The sequence below is a fragment of the Oryzias latipes genome, chromosome 9 (genome assembly GCF_002234675.1).
Source record: "Oryzias latipes chromosome 9, ASM223467v1".
Taxonomy (NCBI): Eukaryota; Metazoa; Chordata; class Actinopteri; order Beloniformes; family Adrianichthyidae; genus Oryzias; species Oryzias latipes.
In genome coordinates this window covers 2,271,099-2,295,970 of record NC_019867.2, presented here as the reverse complement: position 1 = coordinate 2,295,970, position 24,872 = coordinate 2,271,099, and the positions used below count along the sequence as shown (strand labels likewise).

The 24,872-nt window shown below is 40.8% G+C and overlaps 2 protein-coding genes across 17 annotated transcripts in view; one reads left to right on the top strand and one right to left on the bottom strand.

The window, feature by feature from the left end:
* Window positions 1–19,095, bottom strand: part of LOC105354674 — a 44,980-nt gene extending 25,885 nt beyond the window's left edge. For all 4 annotated transcript variants that reach the window (XM_020705684.1, XM_011478785.2, XM_020705686.1 and 1 more), the window contains exons 1-2: window positions 18,888–19,095; window positions 11,744–11,895 (exon numbers count right to left, since the gene is read on the bottom strand). In XM_020705684.1, coding sequence (XP_020561343.1) covers window positions 11,744–11,895; window positions 18,888–19,067 — 332 coding nt within the window. In that variant the 5' untranslated portion in view covers window positions 19,068–19,095. The remainder of the gene's footprint in view (window positions 1–11,743; window positions 11,896–18,887) is intronic.
* Window positions 18,274–24,872, top strand: part of LOC101174597 (potassium channel subfamily T member 1) — a 67,788-nt gene continuing 61,189 nt past the window's right edge. For 4 of the 13 annotated variants that reach the window (XM_020705676.2, XM_020705669.2, XM_020705672.2 and 1 more), the window contains exons 1-3: window positions 18,276–18,556; window positions 21,311–21,365; window positions 21,954–22,118. In XM_020705676.2, the coding sequence (XP_020561335.1) occupies window positions 18,490–18,556; window positions 21,311–21,365; window positions 21,954–22,118 (287 nt within the window). In that variant the 5' untranslated portion in view covers window positions 18,276–18,489. Of the gene's footprint in view, window positions 18,557–19,219; window positions 19,335–19,499; window positions 19,630–21,310; window positions 21,366–21,953; window positions 22,119–24,872 lie in introns of those variants that run through there. The other 9 variants (XM_020705682.2, XM_020705678.2, XM_020705671.2 and 6 more) reach the window with 5 other exon arrangements.

Sequence of the window (24,872 nt, the reverse complement as noted above, 5' to 3'; positions counted from 1 at the left end):
GAAGCTTTGCGGCTTGTCAACATGCATTTTTGTAAATTCCAGTCTGGCTTTTTGATGATTTCCTTTCTACAGTGGTGTCCTCTTTGGTTGTCTTCAATGAAGTCCACTCTGGCTCAAACATCCACGAATGGTGCGATCTGACACTGATGTACCTTGATCTAGGAGTTCACCTTTAATGTCTTTGGAGGTTGTTCTGGGCTCTTTGGATACAGTTCCAACTCTCCGTCTCCTCAATTTGTCATCAATTTTCCTCTTCCAGCCACGTTCAGGGAGGTTGGCTACGGTCCCGTAGGTCTTAAACTTCTGAATAATAATTAAGTCCAGATATTTATGATCCTGACCTTAAAGGAGTCAACAGCACTTTGAAATTGGTGATTTTATGACGATGCAGTTTAAGAAAGCAGCGAGAGGGGACATGTTTACGGTTTATAGGAGACATTCTGGTTGTTTTTTTATTTCTATTCAATGAAGACTTTAATAAAACTCCAATCTTCTGAGTTTTTCAGCTTTAATTGCTGAATAACTTTACAAGCTCCTGAAGATAGTTTGAGGAAATCTGCAGACTAAAGCATGGGTCTCATAGGGGACATTTATAGAGTAGAATTTTCTGAAGTATATCTTACTGTTACCACTTCACCTTAATGAAGCTTTACAACTTTTTAAGCCGGGATATTTACAGGTTCTGTGTCCTGCTTTAATTATGAGGTCTTCCATTACTGAAGAACCTTTCCTTCAACCTGCCTTCTCAGTTTTGTCTGCAAGAACAAAAAAAAACAAAAAAAACTTTAATGAAAAGTTTGTATTCAGACATTCTTCTTTGATAAAATGTAAAAATCTTTCAGAGTTACATAAAAAAATATGTATATATGCCTTCAAATATCGAATTTACTCGTTTTTTTCATGCAGATAAACTCATCTTCAAGAAATGTCCTCTACAGTTGTGACAACACTGGATTTCTATGTGACATGTCCTTCGACCTTCATGTGATGAATCATGAGAGCAACTGGAAGGCTTTCTGCTCCACAGATATAAATAAAGACATCCATGGGTAAATGTCGTCATGCGAGCAGAGAAAAGAAAGAAGCAACGAGATCCGTTGGAGATTTGCAGGAGGGAGCTGGAAGAAGATGCAGTATCTGGACCCCTTCAAAGGAAATGTGCAGAATAAAGTTCCTCCAGAACAAACAGTAATGTAACTCAACGGCATGCCCCCCCCCCCCCCCCTCCCCCTGTACCCCCCTGAATCCTGTTTGGGATTGTAGAAGTGCTGCTGTTGCAGGAGATTTGACTTCACAGAGCAGCTGCGTGCATAGAAAAAACAAAATCCTTCCACTAAAGTGACACCAGCATCTGCTGTGGTGGAAATCGAAAGATAAAAAACCCAGATTAAAAAATAGAGTTCAGATCTGATCCTGCCATTTTTCCCGCAGTGTTATTAAGTAATATAATGATATCTTTGTTTAGAAAGCACTTCGACACAAACTAAAATTTATTCTAAAATAATAAAACACCTAAAAGTCAAAGCAGAACAAAGTCATATTTGTCCAAATGCTTGAATATAAGAATGAGTTTTTGGTTTTCTTTGTTTTATAAGTGGATAGTGAATGATGGTAAGTGATATATTAATACAGAGAAGGCTTCATGTTTTGTTTTTTTGAGCATCGACTGCTTTTTGTCTCCTTGTCTTCGTTGTTTTCCATTTTTCTGTGAAAGGATCTGCTCAACTTCCAACCTGCAGACTCCACTTGGCATCTTCTTCCTGTAACATTTACTGAATTATTGCTCCCAACTTTTACCTTCTTTTACCCCAAATTCAGGGTCCATGCATATTGTAAAATATGCATCAATGTCATTAGAAATTAGTGTCCTAGCAACCCCCGACGCAAACATGCCCAAAAATAAATGACACGAACAAAAGGAAACAGTAATAAGTAAAAGTCCCTTTATACGGTCATAAGAACAATTGAAAGCAATGGCTGTCAGTAGATAAAGTGCTAATAGTGAAATCTTTGCATCTTTTTTCTCACTAGATATTCACAGAAACACTGAGATCCTACGAGGAAGTGAAAGTAGATCAAATGTCCACAGGTCCTGGAAGTGATGGCTGTCAATGATCTTTGGCTTCAAGCTGATGTGGTGGTGGTGGTGGGGGGGGGGGGGGGGTGTTGTTGCTAAGAGGAGAAGGTTTTTTTTCCACCTCCAGAGTAACGAATGTCCTTCACAGCTGAACGCTGGACTGTCACAACTGAAGAGTAAGCGTGGACAGCCAAGTGTAGGGTGCTGATAAGCTACAAAACGACAAAGAGGACAGTTTGTGTGACTGCAGAACCTGAGCAAACCACTGAAGAGATAAAGCATGGGGGGGCACGACAAACAAGGGTAAGCCCCTAATGTTACCATGTTGATCCTGAAAAACCGTAAGAATGTTTTGCATCATGAAATAATGACAGTTTAATCACATCCACGTGTGTTTTTGTGTGTCCTCCATGGAGGAACCAGAAAGCTGCAATATGCAGATGACAGCCAGGTCGCCCGCTAATCACGCCACCTCGACCCCTTCTCCCATCAGTACTCGACTCGCCAAGCTCCCTGCAAACGAAGCCCAGGGTGACGTGATGTTCATGGGTCAGTGGCAGCCTCACATGCAGAGATTATCTGCGTGTGTGTTCTTCAAAACAGAAAAATGTCAAGGAGACCCCTGCTGCTGCAGGCCTTTACAGAAAGGTGGCTTGCAGTCGGCATCAGCCAGGTGTTTGCACCTCTGCATGTCTGTGGGAAGCTGTGGCCAGGCTGGGATCAGGAAGGGGAGTTGAGACAGGGTTAACCAGCCTTGCAGCTGCTAAAACCCAATTTACTTCAGTTTCAAAGACTTATTTCCAAAAGAAACTCATTTCTGCAAACAAGCTAATCTAAAAATGAACTGGAACACAATTTTTGGGGGGAAAATACTCTGTTTTTCAGACTAACAAACTAAATAGTGAACTGAAATTACATCAAAAGCGCATTTATTTTACATTATAATTCTAATTAAAGCTGTGAGCGGAATGTATCGTTGTAGGCTGCCCTCGCCACCCCCTCGCTGGGTGAGCGGGTGCTACACTTCCCTTTCTCTGGTCAGAGCTGCATGGGATTTCTTTAAATAAAACAAACACTTTTTTTTTCAATGTTAGCTTTTCTGTTGGTTTTATCTGCATAGCAACCATTTTAATTTTTAGTCGCCTGGAGGAGCGAACTTTTCGGTTTCCTTGGCAACAGTGATTTTGTGTTGACCACGCCCACATTCCTGATATGTTCACATTGTGTGGCACATAGGTTCATTTAGCTCGAGCCAACGACCCACGTATTACATTTTCATAATGTTTGGTACGAGCAGCAGGGAAACGCCACTATTGAGAGCTTGCACGCTAACAGCATTTATCTTGCCAGTGATGCTTAAGGAGCTAGGAGGCAGTAGATCAAAATTTCTAGGAGAAGTTTACATTTGTAGCTGGTAATAAAGTATTTTTTTTTCTTTTTGATATTCAAAATAGCGGCCTCTTTACAAGGTCAAAGATCAACCAAACTTTGGTTGCTGACTTAACCTGATGACATTTCTGTAAAATTATGCAAAGATGGCTCCAACAAAAGTTTTCTTTTCCCATATTGCGGGAAAATGTGAACATTACCAAATTTCACATTTTGCCTCAAAATAGCTGCCAAGTCATAGCTCCCATAAAAATGTTAAAACTTCCTATTGCATGTTCCCAACACGCGTGTTTTGGTTTTGTTATTTGATTTCAAAATGTATGTTTTTTTGAGCCCCATTAGAGATTTTGCTCCCAGTCATTTTTTTGGCCGTTTCTCCCACTGTGATGTCATCATCTTTGGGGGGTGGGGGTGGGGGGAGGGGGGGGTTGTGCACTAAGCCCAAAATTCATTTTCACCAGTTTTTAGGTGCGTGCAAATTTTGATACATTTTTTACTTTGTGGCGGGGGTTCAAAAGTGCAAAAGTATTATCAAAACAATCTGGTCCTTCAGTAGGAGTGTTGTGGGACATAAATCTGCTGTATGACTGCATACTTAGTCTTAAACAACAAGACTGATCCCTGATCAAACTCCCTCAAAGGAAGTGAGCATCAGCCAGGTTTTATCGCTCTTCAGAATGGAGCCATGAGTTGATTTGAATGGTGCACAATTTTTAAACCACCACAGCTTCCTGGTATCCAAATATATACTCAGCAACACATTAAGACTTTGTCATGAAGATACATTTTGGTACAGACCCTTTTAAGACATTTTCCCCTCAGACTTTCTTGAATTTTTAATTATCAATACTAATTGCCTGTATCAGGTGTGATCTAACAGGTATGTTTGAAGAGGTAGCAGGACGGTGGGCCTTAAAGCTGTAGGAGAAGCTTCAAAAATGGACTCTGTTTATACATTTCCCTACGAATGAGAAAGTGGACTGGAACTGCGATGACGGGACGCCAGAAACCTCGGGACGGGACGGACACAGAGCCTTTGTGGGTGGGGCTATGTAGTATGAGGAGGGAGCTCGACACAGAGCAAATAGAAAGAAACTGAGCTAATAAGAACGTTCATCCCAGGGTGGTACTATGAGCAGAACTCATAGTCCTAATGCTGTAAGCTCAGGTGGGAGGCTAAAAATAACAGCATTTCACACAGATTCATCAGGTGATAAACTTTGTTCCATGAAAAGTTTGCACTCTGTTCCCCATATTGGTGTTTGTCAGGGATCCAACATGTATGAAACCAGAACTATTACAGTTACATGAGTCCTATCAGTCTATAGTATTTCTTCAAAAAGGGTGTGATGCTCATTAAATGGGAACATCTGCTTCCCTTTTTGATGAACCCAATTAAGGCCAGAAAGTGCACTCTCTGTGCTGTAGTGACTGGAGACCACTGTGGTCATCTTTTACTGTAATTGCTCCAATCTGTTTGGGGCTGTTGATGTGCTAAAGGGGATTCTCTGTTAATAATTAATGTTTGACTTGCTGGCAGTGCGTGTGAGGAACAGAACCGGTGTTTTGAAACAAACGTTTAAAGTGCGCTTTTGAGAGCAACAAAATGAAGAGCGAATCTTTAAGAAAGGAGCAGAGAAGCATGAAAGTGCTGCACAATAAACCCAGAGGGGCAATGAATGCAGAGCTTCTCTACAAAGAAACAGTTATGGAAGTTTCAGAATGTAATATTACTGGAGACACACATACATGCAGACACAGCAAACGTAATAGGATTGTATTTAGGAACGTGTTAATTTACTTGATCTTTTTCCTCATTGTTTCAGTTGGTGGATGCATGCCGTCCAACACGTCCTTTCTGCTTGAGCGGTTTTGTCCTGACCTTAACGAATGGAGATCGACAGCACACGTGTTCAACAATCGAGCATGTGTAGCTGTTGGTGCACTGGATGGCAGGATTTACACTGCAGGTGGGGAGGATAAGAGGTAAGAAAGGTTAAAGATCCGTCACAGCGTTTTTCCATTTCCCTTTAAACACGCCAACTGATTTTAATCTTCCTGAGTCAGACAGCAGAGCTTCCAAAGGAGGAAGGCTTACTCTTTGCTAGCACCCTGACCATTCTTTGAGTGATCTCGAGTTCATCCAGGAGTTTTGTGATCCACCTTAACATCGAACTGGTGACTCTGGGATTTTCGTTGAGGCTTTCTGGGGTTTTTATTTTACTTCTTACTAGCTATGTTGGGCTGAAAAGCTGAAAGCAGACACCCCGGAGTGGGCAGGTTTTCCAGAGGAAAAGGTTGATTCACGAGGGAAGAGGCCATGTAATTGAAACGTGTGTCATTCTGTGACATGAAAGAGCTCTCAGTTAGAGCCGTAACCTTGGATCCGAGCGCTGAGGACAGGACGAGATCCAGAGAAGAAAAAGTTCAGACCGAAAACCAATGTTCAAGCTAAGATCCAATTTGCATGCGCTATAAACTTGCATTAAGACGAAAAATAAAGTCCCACTTTTAAAAGGAAGGGTTTCTGTGTCATTTGCAGTGACTGTTTATGAAAACTGAACTGAGAGACCCCTCCCCCCCTGGCGTTCCAAACAGGAAGCACCCATGGACTCTAGTAGTTCTAGCTATAACCTGACCAATCAGATTCCTCAGTAAAAGTAGGTGGAGCCTGCTGGCTCCCACATACAAATTTCAAAATTTTTGACACCCTGCGACAGACTAGCGATCCGTCCAGGGTGTCCCCTGCCTTCACCCGCAAGTGGCTGGGATAGGCTGCGGCGTCTCCTTGACCCCGAAAAAAGAAGAGGAATGAATGATTGACAGATTTCTTGTATCCCTCTTTCAAGTGATAGTGGTGTGGACTTCCAACAAGCTGACTCCTGATTGGCCAGAGTGGTTGCCATAGAAACACAGACTCAGACCAACTCGGGCCAATTACTGCTTACTGATGACATCTGGCTCCAACATGACGGCATCCGTATTGTGAAAAAATGCTGGCTGGGTTGATTTCATCTGGTGGGGGCAACTTTGGTACAAAAGTAGAGCGGGTGGACCTCTGATCTGAGGATCGCAGGTTCAGTTTCTGCCCTGCCCGACTAAACGTCGAGGTGTCCTTGTGCAAGACAATGAACCCCACATTGCTACTGGTAGTCTTAGATTGGCACCATTGTAAGGCACTGTGTGCGTGGGTTAATGGGACTGTGACTGTAAAGCGCGTTTGGCCACAAGGTAGAAAAGTGATGTATAGTTTAATTTGGTTGATGAAGTAAGCCAGTTTTTATGGGTGACATCACACTAACTCAGTCCAGTTCTACAATACAGTCAATGGTGCTTTGTGAGTGGATGCTAGTTGACTGTGTTGACCTCCGTAAATGTTATGGTCTTCATAAAAATCCTTGATGTCCTCCTGTGATAATTTAACTCAAATATCTACCAAAAGGTTCTTTTGTTGAGTCTGATTCTCCTATTTGGTATGAATTAAGGTTTAGTGGTGGTTTTTATTTCGCTACATCACGTCAACACGTCTAATTGTCAAGTCTGTGATAAAGTTGCAGTGGGATTTCTAATCCCATTTTCATTTTTTGCTCTTCCCCAAGAATTAATAAAAGTTACTATTAGAATAGATTGTGATATAATACACGTACGACCCACTACTTTCTGGATCCTCAAAGGTAACATTATGTATTCTAATAGTTATTAAAGAAATGCATAATAGATGATTCATTTGATCCCAAAGGTGTCCTCCCTCCTGCTACAGTCATTGGGAAAGTTTATTACTATGGGTAGGAGTCGTCTTGTGCACCAGTTTCAGCTGCAGCATAAATGAAGAAGCATCTGACTCAAGATAATAGCATAATTTCATTAGATTGTGGTGTAGAGAGTGTGTGAGTGGTCACGTCTATTGCTTTTAGATCTTTAGTTTCCTTTGCAGAAGCCCTTAAGTTTTCTATCAATCTTTTCTTCTTTTTTTTTGCACAAAGCCAATTTTCTTTATCAGCTTTGTCAGTTTCTCTGAGTCACCATCGATGATGAGACTGCACTGAACTAATAACTGCCTATAAAACAAATCAGATCTTAAAATCTTGTTTATTGTTTATTGTCCCGGTATATCGCCATAAAACTAAAAAAGACTTTGTATGTTTGAAAAAACCAGCAATGAGGCTGTTTGTCAAACCTGAGTGTTACTGCAGCCTTTGCAGATCGTAACGAGGATTTTGAATCACATTGGACCTTTTAAAGAACAAATCTTGTTATTTGGTGCTGGAAACCATTTTGTCTGTAAAGATTATCGGTTATCCAGATCATGTGGTCACAAGAACTTGTTCTTCAGGGACAACGGCGTAAAAGAGCCAGTGAGAAAACAAAAGAAGACCCTTCAATTCCAAAATAAAAGCATTTAACAGACAAAACCGGGAGTCTTTATTCCAAATATAGATTTACTGTGAGAGTTGTTCCCACAGACCATAATAATAATTCAGAGGATTCAGCAACCAGTTGTTGCTAATAAAGTAGTTCAAACGGTAGACTCATGTTTATTATGATAATTAGAATTATCAGTTTTAGTGAATGTTATTTAGTTTTTTTATTTATCCGTTGTACCGTAAAAATCGGATAAGGCTGAATTTGGTGTCTGATTTTGTAGCTTCCACTTTGACAGAAATGGGATAAGTGGAAATTTACATCACATTTTAATGGTTCCTACATTAAATTTAGTGAGCAAATAAAGTTCTAAAGGCAGCTGCAGATATTTTACAGAGGATGAAGATAAGCTTTACCCTTAAAATTTAAGGGAAGCTGTGGGCTAACAAAAAAAAAAATCATACGCCCACTTCAGTCTCGCAGACACCAGTCTGTGAAAATATGCTTTGAATAATTAAATTGGTTTTTGTCCTGAAAAAGGTTGGAGGCCACTTTTTTAAAGGATCGTATAAAAAAATGTTTTGCTCCTAATTGTGGTAGCAAGAAAGGAGGAAGCTTCTTTAAGCAGGAGAGGATCCTGCAGATCAACCTTTAAAGTCCAGTAATCCTGAAAACCAGAATCCTGTAATAATAACTCCGTGTCATAATAATGTATCGCACCATTGGGGATTCTTCTAAGAAATGGAAGAAAAAGGATAAAACAAACAATAATTATAAATCTTTGCTACAAAGACTTTTCATTCTGGTCCAATGTTTCTTTATAACAGACAAAATAAAGGAAAGATTGACATAAATCCTGGTTTCTTCTACAGTGCATCTTTACTTGACTTTTCATGACTTTTTTAGTCAAATGATCAGCAGAGAGGTTTGACCTTTTGCCATCTAAATGCACAAAACCAGACACTTTTCATTTTTAGTGAAAAAATTATCTAAATGTGTTCTTAAAGTCTGATACAGTTGGTTTTTAACCTACATCCACTTTTCATATACATTCAAAGTGACTTGATCAGCCTTGAACAATATGATAGACAGCTACATCCTAGTCACTCTAGCCTAAAACATCGGGTCCTAATTGTGGTTTGATGCCTGCAGCTCATCTCTTAGAGACGGTTTTTGTAACACGCTCCCAAGGTTTTGCCAATTAGGGGGAAGTGGTTGATCTGTGGTCCCACTAAAAGCTGTATAGTTTATATTTGAACAGCCTTTCAGGCAAAATGAATCTGACTGGCAGATGTTTATGCAGATGTCAACAAAAAGTTCCTGCATTTGTTTGTATCTCTAAAAGCTCACAATAGACGCTTCAGACATAGATTTGTGCAGTCAAACCGTGGTCTTTTTCATCCCTGTAAGTACTATTACCAGCGGCTGATGTTGCCATCCAAACCCCCCTGACCCCGGCCCACGCACTCTTTGATTTGCAGGTACAGCCCAGACTCAGACTGCTGGAGTACAGATGTAGCACCCTTGAGCAGCCCCCGCAGTGGAGTATGTCTGGTGGCGATGGATGGGTATCTGTACGCCGCTGGAGGACATGATGGCTTTACTGCCGTGAATGTTGTGGAGAGGTATTGTAGAGTCTGTGCTTTTTTGGTGTCAGCGCAACATTTTCACCACTATTCCTCAGAGAAAGACAGTCTGAGGGTGAAACCTCTCTGGTGGTATCATAATTTAAGGTCTTGGGGGTGCCTAAAACAAGCTGATTGATATATTGGTTATTTCCAAAAAGAAATGCTACTTAAGAAATCATCACAAGCAGAAATGCTATAAATAAAGAACATTTTCGCATCATTAACCTGGTTAAAAGAAGTTAGATGCATTTGTGTTGGGCTCACAGACCAGAAAAAACAAAACTGATTGCATAACACGCTGCATATATAATGTAGTGACTGCAGGTTTGTTCATTTGCTGCAGGTATGATCCACAAACAAACAAATGGAGCATGCAGCCACCAATGTTGACCAGAAGAAGCCTAGCGGGAGCTGCTGTGCTGCAGGGCCACCTGTGTGTGATTGCAGGAAATGATGGTGAAAGCGCTCTAAGCTCAGGTGGGAGGCTGAAATGCCCGGCAAAAACCTGCTGAATCTCACATTTCCCTGCGCTGTCAGCGTAATTCCCAAATCCCCTTCAAATTAATGATGATAGAGTTATGGGAAAGTAAAGATGGGAGGTATGAAAGGAAGAAAAGCAAGAATAAAATGTGGAAAGAAAAGCAGGAAACAACTGAAAAATAGAAAAACGGCTCACTTTCAACACGAGAAGCAAAGCTGACAGAACATGGTGACAAATGCTCAAAACTCTATGAAAGCAACACAAAACACAATTCAACAACCCATTTGTCATATAAAATTATAATCAGGAGTTTGTTTTGTATCATCTGCCTATAAATAATGTGCAAAAAGTGATCAAATAAGCCTTTTATTAGAAAAAAAGACTGTATTCTTGAATTTATTGTTGTTGCTTTTTTTAATTAAAAACGTTTTTTTTTTTCAACCATCTTTGAGTAAGGATTTTGTTTTGCAAGGCTGGTCTTATTGGAGAGGATGCCATCTAAACATGGTGGTCTGCAAAAAGCCACAATGAACTAAAGAAATTAAAACTAAAATATAAAAATCAAAATAAAAAAAGACCAAAAAAAAGATATCAGGCTGGATGGACAAACAGTTGTACAAAGATAGACAGATCTAAAAAATGCTGCCTCAACCGGGCACAAACCAATGCCCTGCTTGTGCCTGTCCCAAGCCCGGACAATGTAGTGGCTAGAGTCAGGAAGACATAAGTAGATCAAATGAGAAGATAACTATATGGGATAGATGAACCAATAAAATAATAGCAGGTTTTTATTACATTTTAGGGGCTCGGAAGGATCTGACACCCCAAACTCTCAGCACACCCAAACTTGCCCCCCGATAGTCTACCTGCCCTCCAGAGTGGGACCGACTATATTGCCTGATTTTTTCACTTTGCTTCTCATCTTATATACATTTCTGTCAGACAATCAGACAAAGTATGACATAATATTTAATAAGTGTTTGGCTGAGCAGCGGAAATTAAATCAATACAAATGAAAGTCAGAATTTATGAGCCTTGAGTTCAGTTTCACATAAAGTCAATGGAAAGGAGTTTTATGACAACACTTAAGCTATTGAATTTATTTCTGAGCACGAGTCATACTGTAAACTTAAAGAACATTTTCTGATTTAACAGCCATTAACTCTGTGTGTTCAGCGTGGCATTCATTTCTGCATGTTATTTCTCTTCCCGTAGGAGGACGGACACTAAATGGCATTTATCCATTTATTTCTGATTGATAGACAACAGCAAACAGGAACTTGATCATTTGCCCTGATACGTGCGATAAAGTTTTTTTTTTTTTTAATGGCATCAAAATGCTAGTCTGACCTCTTTGTCTGGTGCATCTGGCATGAACTCGCATGCGCTCCCCCACTCCCACACATGTTTCTGCCCGCTGACCCTGCCAAAGATAAACACCGGCTACTCTGCGCCGCTACTTGTCACTAAACATTTCGGTCTGTGAGAAGCATTTATCAGCAAAACTCTCATAACCTTTTCGGGTTCCCACCAAGTTCAGAGTCTATATTTGTCATGTTTTCACCAAACTCTGGAGTTTTATCCAGGAACAACAACAAAAAAGAGCGGGCGTTCCCATCAGTGGCCCTTTTTTTTTAGATCAGTGCATCTAGAAAATCAATGAAGCTTGTTGTCTTGGGCTTAAATAGCCACTGTGTTTGTGTAACTCATATACTGTGTGCAGAATTGAATCCTTTATATATATGTTCCACCTCCTGACACCTCCGAATCTTTCCCAGTGGAGCGCTACAACCCTTTAGACGGTACCTGGTGAGCGTGCTCCCACATGCTGGGCCCCAGGGAGGCAGCTGGCTGCGCCGTGTACCGGGGACACATCTACGATGCCGGGGGCAAAGACGAGCTGGACCTGAAGCTCTGCTCTGCAGAGAGGTTGGACCCGTGTGGGATGAGGTGGAGCCCTGTGAAATGCATGAGAAGCAAGAGGGAAAATGTAAGTAAAAAGAACTGATCTGATGAGCGCTTCAGTTCATCACTGAGTCATGCTCACATGGTGTTTAGTTCAACAGACACAAGATAAATAAAAGGACAGCAATATAGTCCAATATAGTCTAAGCAATATAGTCCAATATAGTCTACTTCCTAAGTGTTATTCCAATAAACATCGAAGCTTTGACTCTAAGTTTTGCTTATGTTCAAACGAATATAAAAAAGACTCTGAAAACTTTATTTCCTTTTCATTTTTGGCCGAATGGAACTAAAATAATTAAACATGTTCAAGCCGCGAGCAGCGTTGTATGGCTTCCCCTTTTGACCCACCACCACTGGCTGAGCGGCTGCCCCCCCCCCCCCACACACACACACACACACTTTTCCTCCTCTTATTTTGTCTCCATGGTCATAGCTGCATGTGAAAGACTCCATTTAACCACTGTTTTTTTTTTTTCAAAATGTTGGCTTTTCTGTTGGTTTTATCTCCATAGCAACCATTTCAGATTTTGGTCGCTTGGGGGTGACGAACAGATCTATATCATTTTTAGAAGAATCTGCTAAATTAAATTTTCAGATTTCCTTGGCAACCGAGGTTTTTGTTAACTACGCCCACATTCCTAATAGGTTTATATTGTATGTCATGTTGTTTTATTCAGCTTGAGCCAGGGACTCATGTTTTTCACATTCCCACAATATTCCAGTGAAAAATGTGTGATCATCTGGGGGGCACCACATTTGCCAGCTTGCCACCCTAACGCCGTTCAGAATCTGCAACTTCTGAATCCAACATTTTTCCCCCAAAAGCTTGAAGTGTTAGGAGGTGACAGATCAAAATCCCTAGAAGGTGTTGGAATTTTTAGAGGATACTAAAGAGGATTTTCTTGAAAATTCAAAATGGCAGCCTCCTACCTGGGTGACTGTTGTGGACTAAACCTGGTGACTTTGTGAAGATTGCTCGAACAAACATTTTGTTTTCCTACATTATGGAATAATGGGAAAATCCCCAAATTTTGCATGTTTTTGCAAAACATGGCCGCTAATCCATAGCTCTGTTGGCCATCCCATAAACATTTTAAAACTTCCTGTGGATGACCCACAAACACGTCTTGGCTTCATTTGTTGGGAAAAAATCTTTAGAGCCCCTTCAAATATTTTGGCTCCGTTCATTTTTTGGCATTTTTTCCTGCTGTGATGTCACCTTTCTTTGGTTGTTTGTTTGTTTTTGGAGGGGGGGTCCCTGTGTCGTAAATACATTTTGATCAGGTTCTCGGTTTTTTTGCTGGGTGTTGCTTCTGTGAGTTGAAAATACTACAAAACAAATCGTAAACTATTAGCAGCATCAGTCTCAACCACGGTCCATTTATGAAGATGCAGCTTGCAACAAGTTGAAGACAAGCAAGAAGGACATCTTTTGGAAATAATCTTTATTAAAAAGAAATATATATATTCCTCATGAGTAACACCTGATATGTTTGAGGAGTGTCAAAACTCTGATCATGCAGCGGTCAACACCTGTTGGATTATGAGTTAAACATTCTCCTCAGTTGAAGTGTTTCTCAGAAAGAACAAATCAAACAGAGATGTGTTTTGCTAAAAGGATACCTTTGATTTAGTTTGTCAACCCTTAAAATTCTGTTAGACTTGAGCAGAGAAAGGGCCACAGAGATTGGTTTTAGTGCAAAACACAAGAACATTTAAGGAAAAAAGACCAGATCTATTTATTTTTATGGATCAAAATGATGGATGTATGTTTACTTTCAACTGCAAAGTTGAATTATCAGTCAAAAATGAAGTAGCATCAGTGATGGAGGGCATCACTTTGCCTGTGCTAGCTAAAGCCCCGGAAACTGAACACGCCTGAAATTGGTGCTTGCATTTTAACGCCGTCTCCACAAACAGTTCCTGTGGTGCTTCACCCAGAAAAATTCCCTTTTTTGGGGTCAAATGTTTCACTACAGCTGCCTGCAGGCTCCATCTTCCCCCAGCGCGTCACAGCATTACTGCTAATGAAGCGTGCAGATTTGAATAAGTGCTATTTGCCAGCTTCAAATCTGTCATGTAAACATGATGAATACATTGTTTTTTTCTCATTTATTTATACACCTTCTTTTAACTACTATTGAATTTTGATGAAGCTTCAGTGAGCAAAACAACAATTTAGTCATTTTGTTTTAATTTCACTCTTGTGTTTTATGTTTTAGATGTCTCTTGCAGTTTTCAGTTGCCTGTTGTTGGCTGTTGGAGGACATGATGGAGTTTCTGATCTGAAAGCAATAGACGTTTATGACCATGAAACCGACTCATGGAAGTAAGACGTCATGACGTTTTCTTTCACCATTGATAATTATTTTTTTTAGGTGATGGGTTTGTACTTAAATTCCCCCTCCAATCATCTTTTGATCTCTTTTCAAAGAGTTCCCAGTGGTCTTTTAATCAAGAATATGTTGTTTTTAAGCAAAATTTTCTTGGACGTAGTTTCTGCAGAGCGGCAGGATTTTATTACATATTCACCTCTAAAGTTGTGGGTGAGACTGATGGCACAGAGTAAGCCCTCCTCCCCTTCCCATCATCCATCTGTTCACGCGCTGGATGCATCAGAATGGGACGGAGCATGGATTTTGTGGCTTATGGCAGCGGTCCCTAACCCCCCGGCCGCGGACCGGTACCGGTCCGTGGGTCATTTGGTACCGGCCCGCACAGAAAAAATAAAATAACTTACATGACTTCCATTGTATTTATTTCGGAATCTGAAAGATGTTTTATTTTGAAAAATTGCCCGTTTCTCTGTTCCATTCGTCTATGTCACTCTTGACGCAGGCCAATTCGCTCGTCTCGGTCACGTGATAGGATGCCGTTAAAATAAAACCCAGGAAATGGCAAAACAGGCTAAATGGGGTTGAGCACGGTGTTTGTATTTGCCTACGGGTCCTTTCATCTGGCAGTTATGTTGTTTCACCCTTAGTTATTTCTTCCTGTTGTGTTTACTTCTTTTTAGCACCATGAGTGTGGGAAGGGGAGAGGATGATGACACCTGTGTGATATACAATGTTTAGCGTGTCAAAATAAAAGTGCAGAGTACGTCTTATCACGTGTCTCTGCCTTTACTGCAGCGTGTGTTCGCCACATATAACATACCGGTCATAAGAATTTTGCCAGACAGCAGACATTTTGCCAAGTCCGTGGCGCAATAAAGGTTGGGGAGCGCTGGCTTATGGTATTTTTTCATCTGCTCCTGATTCACAATGATTTGAACAAAGAAATAATCGGGAATGAAAATTTAATATTCTTTAAATATGTTCTCCGTTACCAGAAAATGCCACAAAAACATTCAATTCAATTCAATTCAATTCAATTTTATTTGTATAGCCCAAAATCACAACAACAGTCGTCTCGATGGGCTTCGAAGTAAAACATGAAATCAAAAGGATCACGAATACAAAGAGTTCAATAGAAAAATACTAAAATGAACTAACAAACTGACTAAGCTATACTGGTATCCCTGCCCTTAGACCCCCCTTCGCGGTAAGGAAAAACTCCCAAAAAAACCGGATTCCGGAAAAAACGAAGAAACCTCAGGGGTGCCCACATGAAGGAGGGATCCTCCCCCAGGACGGACAGGCGATTTACCAGAAATCTTAGAGAAGAATTAACTTATCTAAATCTACAACTACATATATAAAAGTCCAGCAGACGAGCTTCATCCAGCCGTGGTTGTGGGGACAGTCAAAGGCGCGAGTCGAGCCGGAGACAGGAACCACAGCCAGGTGTAGGAGCAGGAGCAGAGACGAGGTAAACGGTCAGGAACAGGAGCACGGATGAGCCAACTGGAGTCTGGAAGCACTCCCACTCCCCAGGAGGGGAGAGGAAAAGAGGGACAATACATGAATCGCACTGCACCAAACAGAGGCATGGAGAACTAAATGATAAATTATGATCAAGAATAGAGGAGAGGAAGGGTAGAAGTAAAAAAGGAAAGAGGACAGAACCCCAGAGCACCATAGTTACCCCAGCTTCAACTTCTAGCAGCCTTTTAAAAGAAATAGTTATTATTAAGTTTAATTTAAACAAATTAACATTAAGTTAAATAATCTCTGAATACTAACTAGTCTGACAATAAGCCTGTCCACAGAGGAATGTTTTCAGTCTAGCTTTGAATGTAGAAACTGAGTCGGCCTCTCTTCCATGAGCTGGGAGTTTATTCCATAAGACAGGGGCTTGGTGGCTAAACGCTCTACCTCCAACCGTACTTTTACTAATTCTAGGAACCACAAGCAGTCCTGCATTTTGCGAGCGAAGTGTTCTGATTGGTTGGTAAGGGACTATGAGGTCCTTAATATAGGACGGGGCCATTCCATGTAAGGCCTTATAGGTTAACAGGAGGATCTTGAACTTAATTCTAGAATCAACTGGGAGCCAATGGAGTGAAACTAACACAGGAGTGATGTGATCTCTTCTGCTGGTTCCAGCTAACAATCTAGCAGCTGCGTTCTGAACAAGCTGGAGACTTCTTAAGGAACTCTTAGGACACGCTGCTAACAAAGAGTTACAGTAATCCAGCCTCGACGTAACAAATGCATGGATGAGTTTTTCAGCATCACTCTTAGAAAGTATATTTCTGATCTTAGCAATATTCCGCAGGTGAAAAAAGGCAGTTCTACATGCCTGAGATATGTGAGCCTTAAATGATAAATCCTGGTCAAGTAAAACCCCAAGGTTTCTAACTGTGGAATTGGGGGCTATACTTATGCCATCCAGGGAGACTATCTGAGCAGACAGAGTATCTCTGAGGTTTTTAGGACCAAGTATAATGACCTCAGTTTTTTCTGGGTTCAAGAGGAGGTAATTAATTGTCATCCAGGTCTTGATGTCACTGATGCAGGCGTTCAGTTTCTCTATCTGGTCATTCTGGTCAGGCTTCATGGATAAATACAACTGCGTATCGTCGGCATAACAATGAAAATTAATGCTGTGTTTCCTGATTATGTTTCCTAGGGGTAACATATAAAGCGTAAACAGGATCGGTCCCAAGACTGAGCCCTGTGGGACTCCATAGTTGACTCGAGTGCACTGAGAGGAATGGCCATTTACATTAACGAACTGATACCTATCAGACAGATAGGATTTAAACCACTGGAGAGCAGATCCTCTGATCCCTATGTCCTGCTCTAATCTATGGAGTAAAATACCGTGGTCGATAGTGTCAAAGGCAGCACTGAGGTCCAACAGGACCAGAATAGAAAGTAGTCCCTTTTCTGAGGCCAATAACAAGTCATTAGAGACTCTAACTAGTGCAGTTTCCGTACTGTGGTGAGGTCTAAACCCCGACTGAAAGTCTTCAAAGTGGCTGTTGTCCTGTAGGTGGCAGTAAAGCTGCTTAACTACAACTCTTTCTAGGATTTTAGAAATAAACATGTTCAAAACACTATTTTTCATTGGATTATTTCTTCAAAAAAAATATCATTCTTGTGAATTTTGCGCCAAAAAATAACAAAATTCAGTTAATGAAATTAATTAGCCACATATTTTTACAGATGTCTGGTTTTTTTTTGTGGAAATTATTACGTAGCATATATTGACTGTCAAAAACCAAGTGCTTCTTGCATCAAGACGGACTGTTTCCTATAGCCAGACAACTGCATGGAATGACTTCATGATTCATCCAGCAGGCTCATGGACTGCTCCTATATATTATATATGCCTCTGGCTGCTCACTGAATCAGAGTGCTTCACTTCCTGAACCTCTTCCCTCATTCAATCTGTTTTTAGATACTTTGGGAGCCTGAAGAGCAAGCATCCAGGCGGCATAGTGGCTGTGCTGAGACCCAACAAAACGCTAATATGAATAAGCACGGATAATAACGTGAAAAAAGTGTCGGAGCTGCTGTCTAATGGATGCGGGTTTCAGTGGTGATGCAGGAGCAGCACAGAGGCTGAAGAGTTCTCCCTAAAATTATACACAGCTGCATTAGTCACAGATGACAGCTAATTCTGCTAAATGACTCCAAGCACTACATCAAAGCACATTAAAGGTGACTAACTTAAAATTTAAAAGTGGGTTTTGTACCTTATGAGACTTTTAAAATTGAATTTTCTCTTTAGATGTGTCTGAGGTCGATAGACTTTAAAAAAAAGATTTGAAATGATTGAAACATTTTATACATCAAGAAAAAATATTTGTTTTTTATTTAGGCTTGTTTTTTGAGTAATATCAATCCACAAGAGAGGGATTTCCTAATTTTTAAGTGAAAATAAAAGTTATAAATATATATTTTCCTTCCTTTTTTTATTTGTTAACAATCGTTGGTGTTCAGGGTAACAAATAAAGCATTAAAGGACACAGACATCAGTGGGAATCCTGATCATCGGTGAGCTACGCAACTGTGTGAAATCCCACTGTTGGCATGGGAAAGCAGAAGTGGTTGTGTGGGCTTTAACATGATGACGCTCAGAGCCCTTTCCCCCTGGAGGATAATGGGCTGAAGTGTGGAGAGGCTGAGCCACAAAGCAGCACCGCTTCTCCAGAGGAAGCAGGGAACTGCCGCTTGTCCTTCTGTGCCAACAGAATGAATATTTATTTCAATTTAAGGGGGACAGTAGTTAGACAAGTGGCAGAAGACAGAGCCGTTGCAGGTACGTTTTAGGAGTAGATTACCTATTTGTGATTGTCATGACTGCATGCTAACTGGATTTTTCAGGGGAAAAATATAAAAAATTGAAAAATTAATATTTTTCAGCCTCGTTTGGACATTTCTTTGGACCAAAATTAAGCAGGCTTAATATAATTCAATATGCTTCTAAGATTGTGTTTCAATAATTCGTTTATTTATGCATGTGGACTGATACGTCCTTTTTCAGAGGATCAAGAATATCTATATCAGCCTGATCTTATTTGACCAAAAAACACACAAAAACAAACCAACAGACATCTGAGATTGACTTGAAGAGAGTTTCTTCGCCTCACCACCAAATCCAGCTGAACTGTTTCAAACTTGTCCGGTAGATGGCGAGACGTAAGTGCGTTTGAATCCGGGCTGAGAAAAACAGCGGCGTCCTCCTGCTGTGCCGAAAGGATGAGAAGATGCTGATGCTGATGCGGAAGCGCGAGAGGCAGGAGGACCGCACGCGCCTCGGATGTCCTCATCTTTAGACGCGTCGGCGGGAGGACTGCAGCAAGGAAAGCCACGAGCTCCGGTGCTCCTCCGTGCTCAGGCGCGTTACATAAGGGCAGCGGATGAAGGTTACTGTGGAGCGGATGAAAGGAAGGCGCGTGGAACCCCGAAAATATGCGCCCTGCTTCCGCGAAGTGATGTAGTTCGGAGACAGGGACCAACAAAGTTGTTGCTAAGCGACGGGGAAGTCCTGACCCGTGTCTCGGGGCTAGCGCAGTGATATTTCCATCAAACTTCAGGTGTGTGGGAACTTAGAATTTTCCAATCACCACTTCCGTTCGAGTCGCCTTGATTGACCTGTAAACTGCCACTTCGACCATTCCGGGGCCAAAACACGTGAGAGGTTGGAAATGACAGGGCTGGAGGGGATTTTCCCCATCGGTTTAAAGAACTTGGTGCGCTGGATTCGGTGTGCGAAGGATGAGGAGGCTCCGGGGGTACACCTTTGGCAGGGGCCGTCGTGCGCGTGACAGCCAGCTGTGCGAGCGCGGAGCTGTTGTTTAGGATGATGGGACCCCACAGCCAGGTACACAGGTAACCAGCAGGAGGGCGCACGCGCACCTTTAACCTCCACGCAGGAACCCATTCATCCCCAGAAGAACATAAAACAAAAATATAAGACTTCGTTGTTTGTAACCTCAACCTTGATTCCGTGTTTTCTTCAATTATTCTGCATCTGAAAATGTTAAAAAAAAATAGGCTGTTTTCATAATTTGCTTTTCTGGTTAAAACTCATGCAAAGTGGCCAATTTTCATTTTATGAATGTTACATATTTATTAGTATCCACTATTCCTATTTTAAAACTTGTGATTTAAGCTATGCCTTGCCATTTTAAAATAATCTTTAATAATTTGATCATCTTCTTTAAAGACCTACTCCAATGAAAATGGTAATTTTGGTGTTTTTATCGTGTTCTTGTAGCATTTTTCTCATGATGATGGACACATATGAAGAAAATTAAAAATTAAATTGCATTTATGAATATTTCTTTGTTGTAAACCAGGAGCAGATGAAAAATTCAGTTTGAAAAAGATCTTATTTGTGACGTAGAAAAATACGTCATCGGAGCTTCCTGCTCAGCTCCATTCTGATGCTTCCACTTGCAGACAAATAGATCCATGCGCGTCTTTGTTGTCCTTGTCAGATGTGGAATCTGATGGATAGCTCTGATATTGCTGAGGGCCTGTAAGCTAGCAGGAGAGAGTGTAAACAGAAAGCTCTCAGCAACGGGAAGAGGAAGAGGAGCGGGGTTTCTGCGTAGCAATGGTCCCGCCCACAACTCAGAGGCAAACTTCTAATGAATTACTGCCGCCCTGCAGAAACTATGACCTTTTTTTTGCCTAAAGAGTGCATAATCAAATTAAAAAGAACACTGGGAACGATTTGAGAATAGATCAAAGATTTTTTTTCTTTGAAATTTCTTTGTTATCTATTTAGAGGAAGAAGTTCTTAGTTTTCATTGTAAAGCTTTTGTTTTACTGTTTGTTCTTGGTTCAGTTCCTTCTTCTGATGAAGGACAGGATTTACGAGATGATTTGCTTTTTTTCTGCCTTTGTGCTCTGACTAATGAGTTGGGGGAGGGGGATACTGCTGTTATTAGTGGGCCTTCCATACACTAATGTGATGACCACACACAAACTCTTTAAAATGTAGCAGTGTTTCTTCATGTAAAGGGTTTCACTGAAATGAAAACCATCTTTGCAGGAAAAGAGTTCGACAGAATAAAACATGCCCTCAATCTTTTCATTAATTGCAATTTGGGAAAACGTGCATGTGTCGTGCACATATTATTATAATGTGTCCCACTTCTAAAATAGTTTCCTTGTCTGTGTTTTGTTTCTTGGGTAGCAAATAGGCTTACCCAATATGTTTGATTGAAGAATTCACCCTCAGCGTGTTTGCTCAAATTAAAACCGTGTGCCTTTAATAAACAAAAACTGTATTCAGTTAATAGCTGGCAAACCCGCCAGCATTTCTACTTTCCTCAGAGTGAACTCCATAAACATGTAGAAATGCATTAACAGTGTAATCCTTTTTTGCTTAAGGAGCAGCAAACTCTGAAAAAGCTTAAGCCACCAAATTGGCTGTAAATGTAATTATGGTGCATTCTCCCTAATTCTTAGAGGTTTGATTTTTTTTTAACGCTTTAATGAATATTAATGAGGCTCTAAACTGCCCTTCCCTGTGTTTTTCTCCTCTGTCAATCAAATCCAGCACAAACTTCAGTCATGAGTCCCCCACGGCGATCATCGAGTTCCCATGGTGACAGGTAACCGAAGCATTTCCCTACATGTGACCCTACAACATACAAACACCTTCTGGTAAATTTCCAGAGCATGCCCTACATAGTGCACTAAGTAGTGAGGGAAGTTGGGCTCAACCATAATCTGGATTTTACACTTCCTGTTTCTAAATTACCACAAGTTGCTTAAATTAAATGCTTTTTGATGGTGATGCAAATATTGTTTTTTTTGCTGGCTCTGTGTCATTGTCTTTTTCTTGTTTACAAAAAACTTTTTTGACAGAGTGTTGTGTTAAATTAATAACGTTCATGAAACGAATGTAAACAGTAGAGCACATTGTGTAATTTTGTACATTTCTTTCACAAATGTTGACAGATTTCATCTGGTAAATATCTGCTCTATGCACTTTCCAGATCAATTACCTTTTAAAAAATTGATAAATCAGAATGTAAATGAAAACTATTACATTTCATTTAGTGATTTAAGTGATTATGCCTTTAAATCAACTAAAACACATTTTTTGTTTGTTTTTTTGCTGCAAGTTCTAGAAACAGTTCAAATGTTGTACGGACTCAGATGGACAGATGCTGCTTTCTCTCCCTGTTGTCCTCCAGGCCCTCCGAGACCCTGCAGAAAAACAATAGCAGCAACTCAGGTGTCATCCTGGACATCTCCACTCTGAAGATGGCAGATGTGGACACAGAGGTGCCTCCTCTTCCACCCCGCTACCGCTTCAGGGACTTGCTTCTGGGGGATCAGACGTTTCAGAATGATGACAGGTAGGAGGAAAAGCACTTCATGTTCTTCGGCGTGTGACCCACCACTTAGATATTCCTGGATGGGTCTATGTATGCGTGTGCACACAGCTATCATGTTTTAATCCTCCTGGGGAAACGCTGTGAGTCCCCTCAGTGGAGCTCGACAGATGTTGTTTGTTTTTTTGCTAAGGAGGAATAAAAGAGCAAAAAAAATTACACAACGAAGATGCTTTTAAAGATGTCAGAGTTCAGTATACGTATTTTTACAGGGTTTTTGAGGTACATGAAGTCTGTGATAACAGTGTTTTATGCAGTAGTTTCCTCCTCTTCTCACACAATGAGTATAACCTTCTGACGTGTTAGCATATAATCTATCAAGGGCATTTTTTTTACCTCCGAGCTGCAGAGATTTATATTTTACTGCCCAGATTTACTGCTCACTACAACTGGAGCTCTCTCCCTGCATTCATCCCGGTGCTCGCTTAACCACAGAGCGGTGCACCTGTGTCTTCCCAGCTGAGCTCCGGGGAAAGTTGTTAGACTCTAAAAGCTAATGCGGACACTGATAAAAACCAGGAAGCATAACATTTTCATTCTTTTCTACTAAAGTCCAAGTGCTCTGACGTACGTTGGTCTTTAGCCCGAGGTTTGTCTTGCATGAGTTTGAGGCAAATTGCCTCAACCGCTGCTGAGTACTCAAGCTTTCCATGGAGCTGAAATGGAGCTCTCTTATGGTTGGATAAGCCGCCGCATCATACATGACATGCAAAAAAGTGACCAGAGACCTCTGCAACATGATGCTGTTGTTATTTCAAACTTAAAGTTACTATTTTTTCATGATGAAATGTGATCAGTTACGCTACAGAATCTATAGAGTGATCACTCGTCGAGTCGTTATTTAATATACGACCGTCACACAACATGTCGTTAAATTCTCACTCCGATCGTCCTTTGATTTACTTCAGAAGCATTCACAGTGGTTTTTTAAGTATGACGATGCCATTTTGGGGCAAAATCCAAAAAACCTATTGATTTTCTTGGACACAGTTTCTGCAGAGCGGCAGGAGTTCTTTAGAAATTCACCTTGATGAGTTGTGCGCTGGATCATTGGTGCGGACCAACCCTGCCCCCCTTCCCCTCTGCGTTACTGTTTACACCTCTAACTTAACATTAGCGGTGCAACAAAAAAGGCGAGCAGTATCGGAGCTATCCAGCCGTCCAGTTCTGATCCAGACTCCAGCTCAGACGAGGAAAACACAGACGTTCATGGATCTGTTGGTCTGCAGGGAGATGCGTCAGAACGGAGAGGAGCAGGGAGTTTGTGGCTCCGCCCAGCGTATTGTCTAGGTCACAAATATGGTCTTTTTTCACCTGCATCTTTTTGTCTGCTCCTGATTCACAACAATTTGAATAAATACTCAGAAGTACAATTTTCAATTTAATTTTCTTCACACCAAAAACACCATTTTCATCAGAGTGGGTCTTTAACACATCATAATAAATATTTTAAAGCAGTTAACAAATATTTAGCAATTCACTGATACTTAACTACAGGTTGTTTGTTATCTAATAATAATTAATAAAGTACGGCTATGAATCATTAAAAAATAGTAACAAGTCACTTATGACTCACTAACAGTTAGTTATCTTTTGGCTATAAGGCAAATGTATGAGTCATTAACAAACTGTTATTAACTGTTAACACACCATTTTAATTCATTAAATACAAGTTTATTAAGGATTTGTTAACTAGCTGTAACAGATATTTATTTTAAAGTGTTACGAACATTTTTCGTAAATCGATCATTTATTTTCTGAGCTTTTAATCTGCTAAACTTTTACTTTTCTTCATTTTTGATTGTGTTTACTGTTGGGACCTTCCAGTCATGCATTTCACACCTGTTGGTTTGCACAGGTCTCATCTGTGGAGGTGGATTTTTTTTTATTTAGATTAACTAATCCATAGCTTATCAAAAAAAAGACATAACCAAAGTGTGTACCGTAATTTCCAGACTATAGAGCGCACCTGATTATAAGCCACGCCCATTACATTTTTAAAGGATAAACCATTTTGTACATACATAAGCCGCGTGTGCCCACATTGAAACATGTGTTGTAGAATGAGGATGTGTATGTGCTGAAACGGTCGCAGTGTGTTTAGAAAAAGGAGGGAGTGAGCGCTCTCACTCACTCTTGCACTGCTCCAGCTCCTTCCTCCCACACCTGCAGCGCGCTGACACACACACACATACTCATTCTACAACACCTATATAGTTTGTTCATTAGTTATATAGTTAGTTGTTACTGTTATTTGTAAATAAAGAATACTGCATTGTAATTATTACTTGTACCTGTATTCATTTGCGACACGGCCACCGGGGGATCTTGTGTTGGGGGGAGGGGGGGTAAAACGCGACACCTCAACTCCTGCTGCGTCATCACCACGGTGATCGAAAATCCCACACCGTCACAGCTCTACTCCAAACAGTGCCTGGCTGTGACGGGGCAGCAAGATGGGAGTGACAGCACTAACAGGGCTGGTTAAAAAAAATACAAAAAAACATACCGGTAAAAGTCACTGGGAGAAGTAAAAAAAGGTCAATGAGAGCAGCAGTAACTTATAGGCCTCTGCGCGGCACCCGCCTCCTGTGCACTGAAACCATGGAAGTCTTCCTCCTCAGTGTTGGATTGGAATAGCGTCAGATATTCTTCACTACGTTCTCTCAGTCTCTCCTTCGTTGTAGTTGTCAGAGTCACTCTCATCCTGAGGTAAAT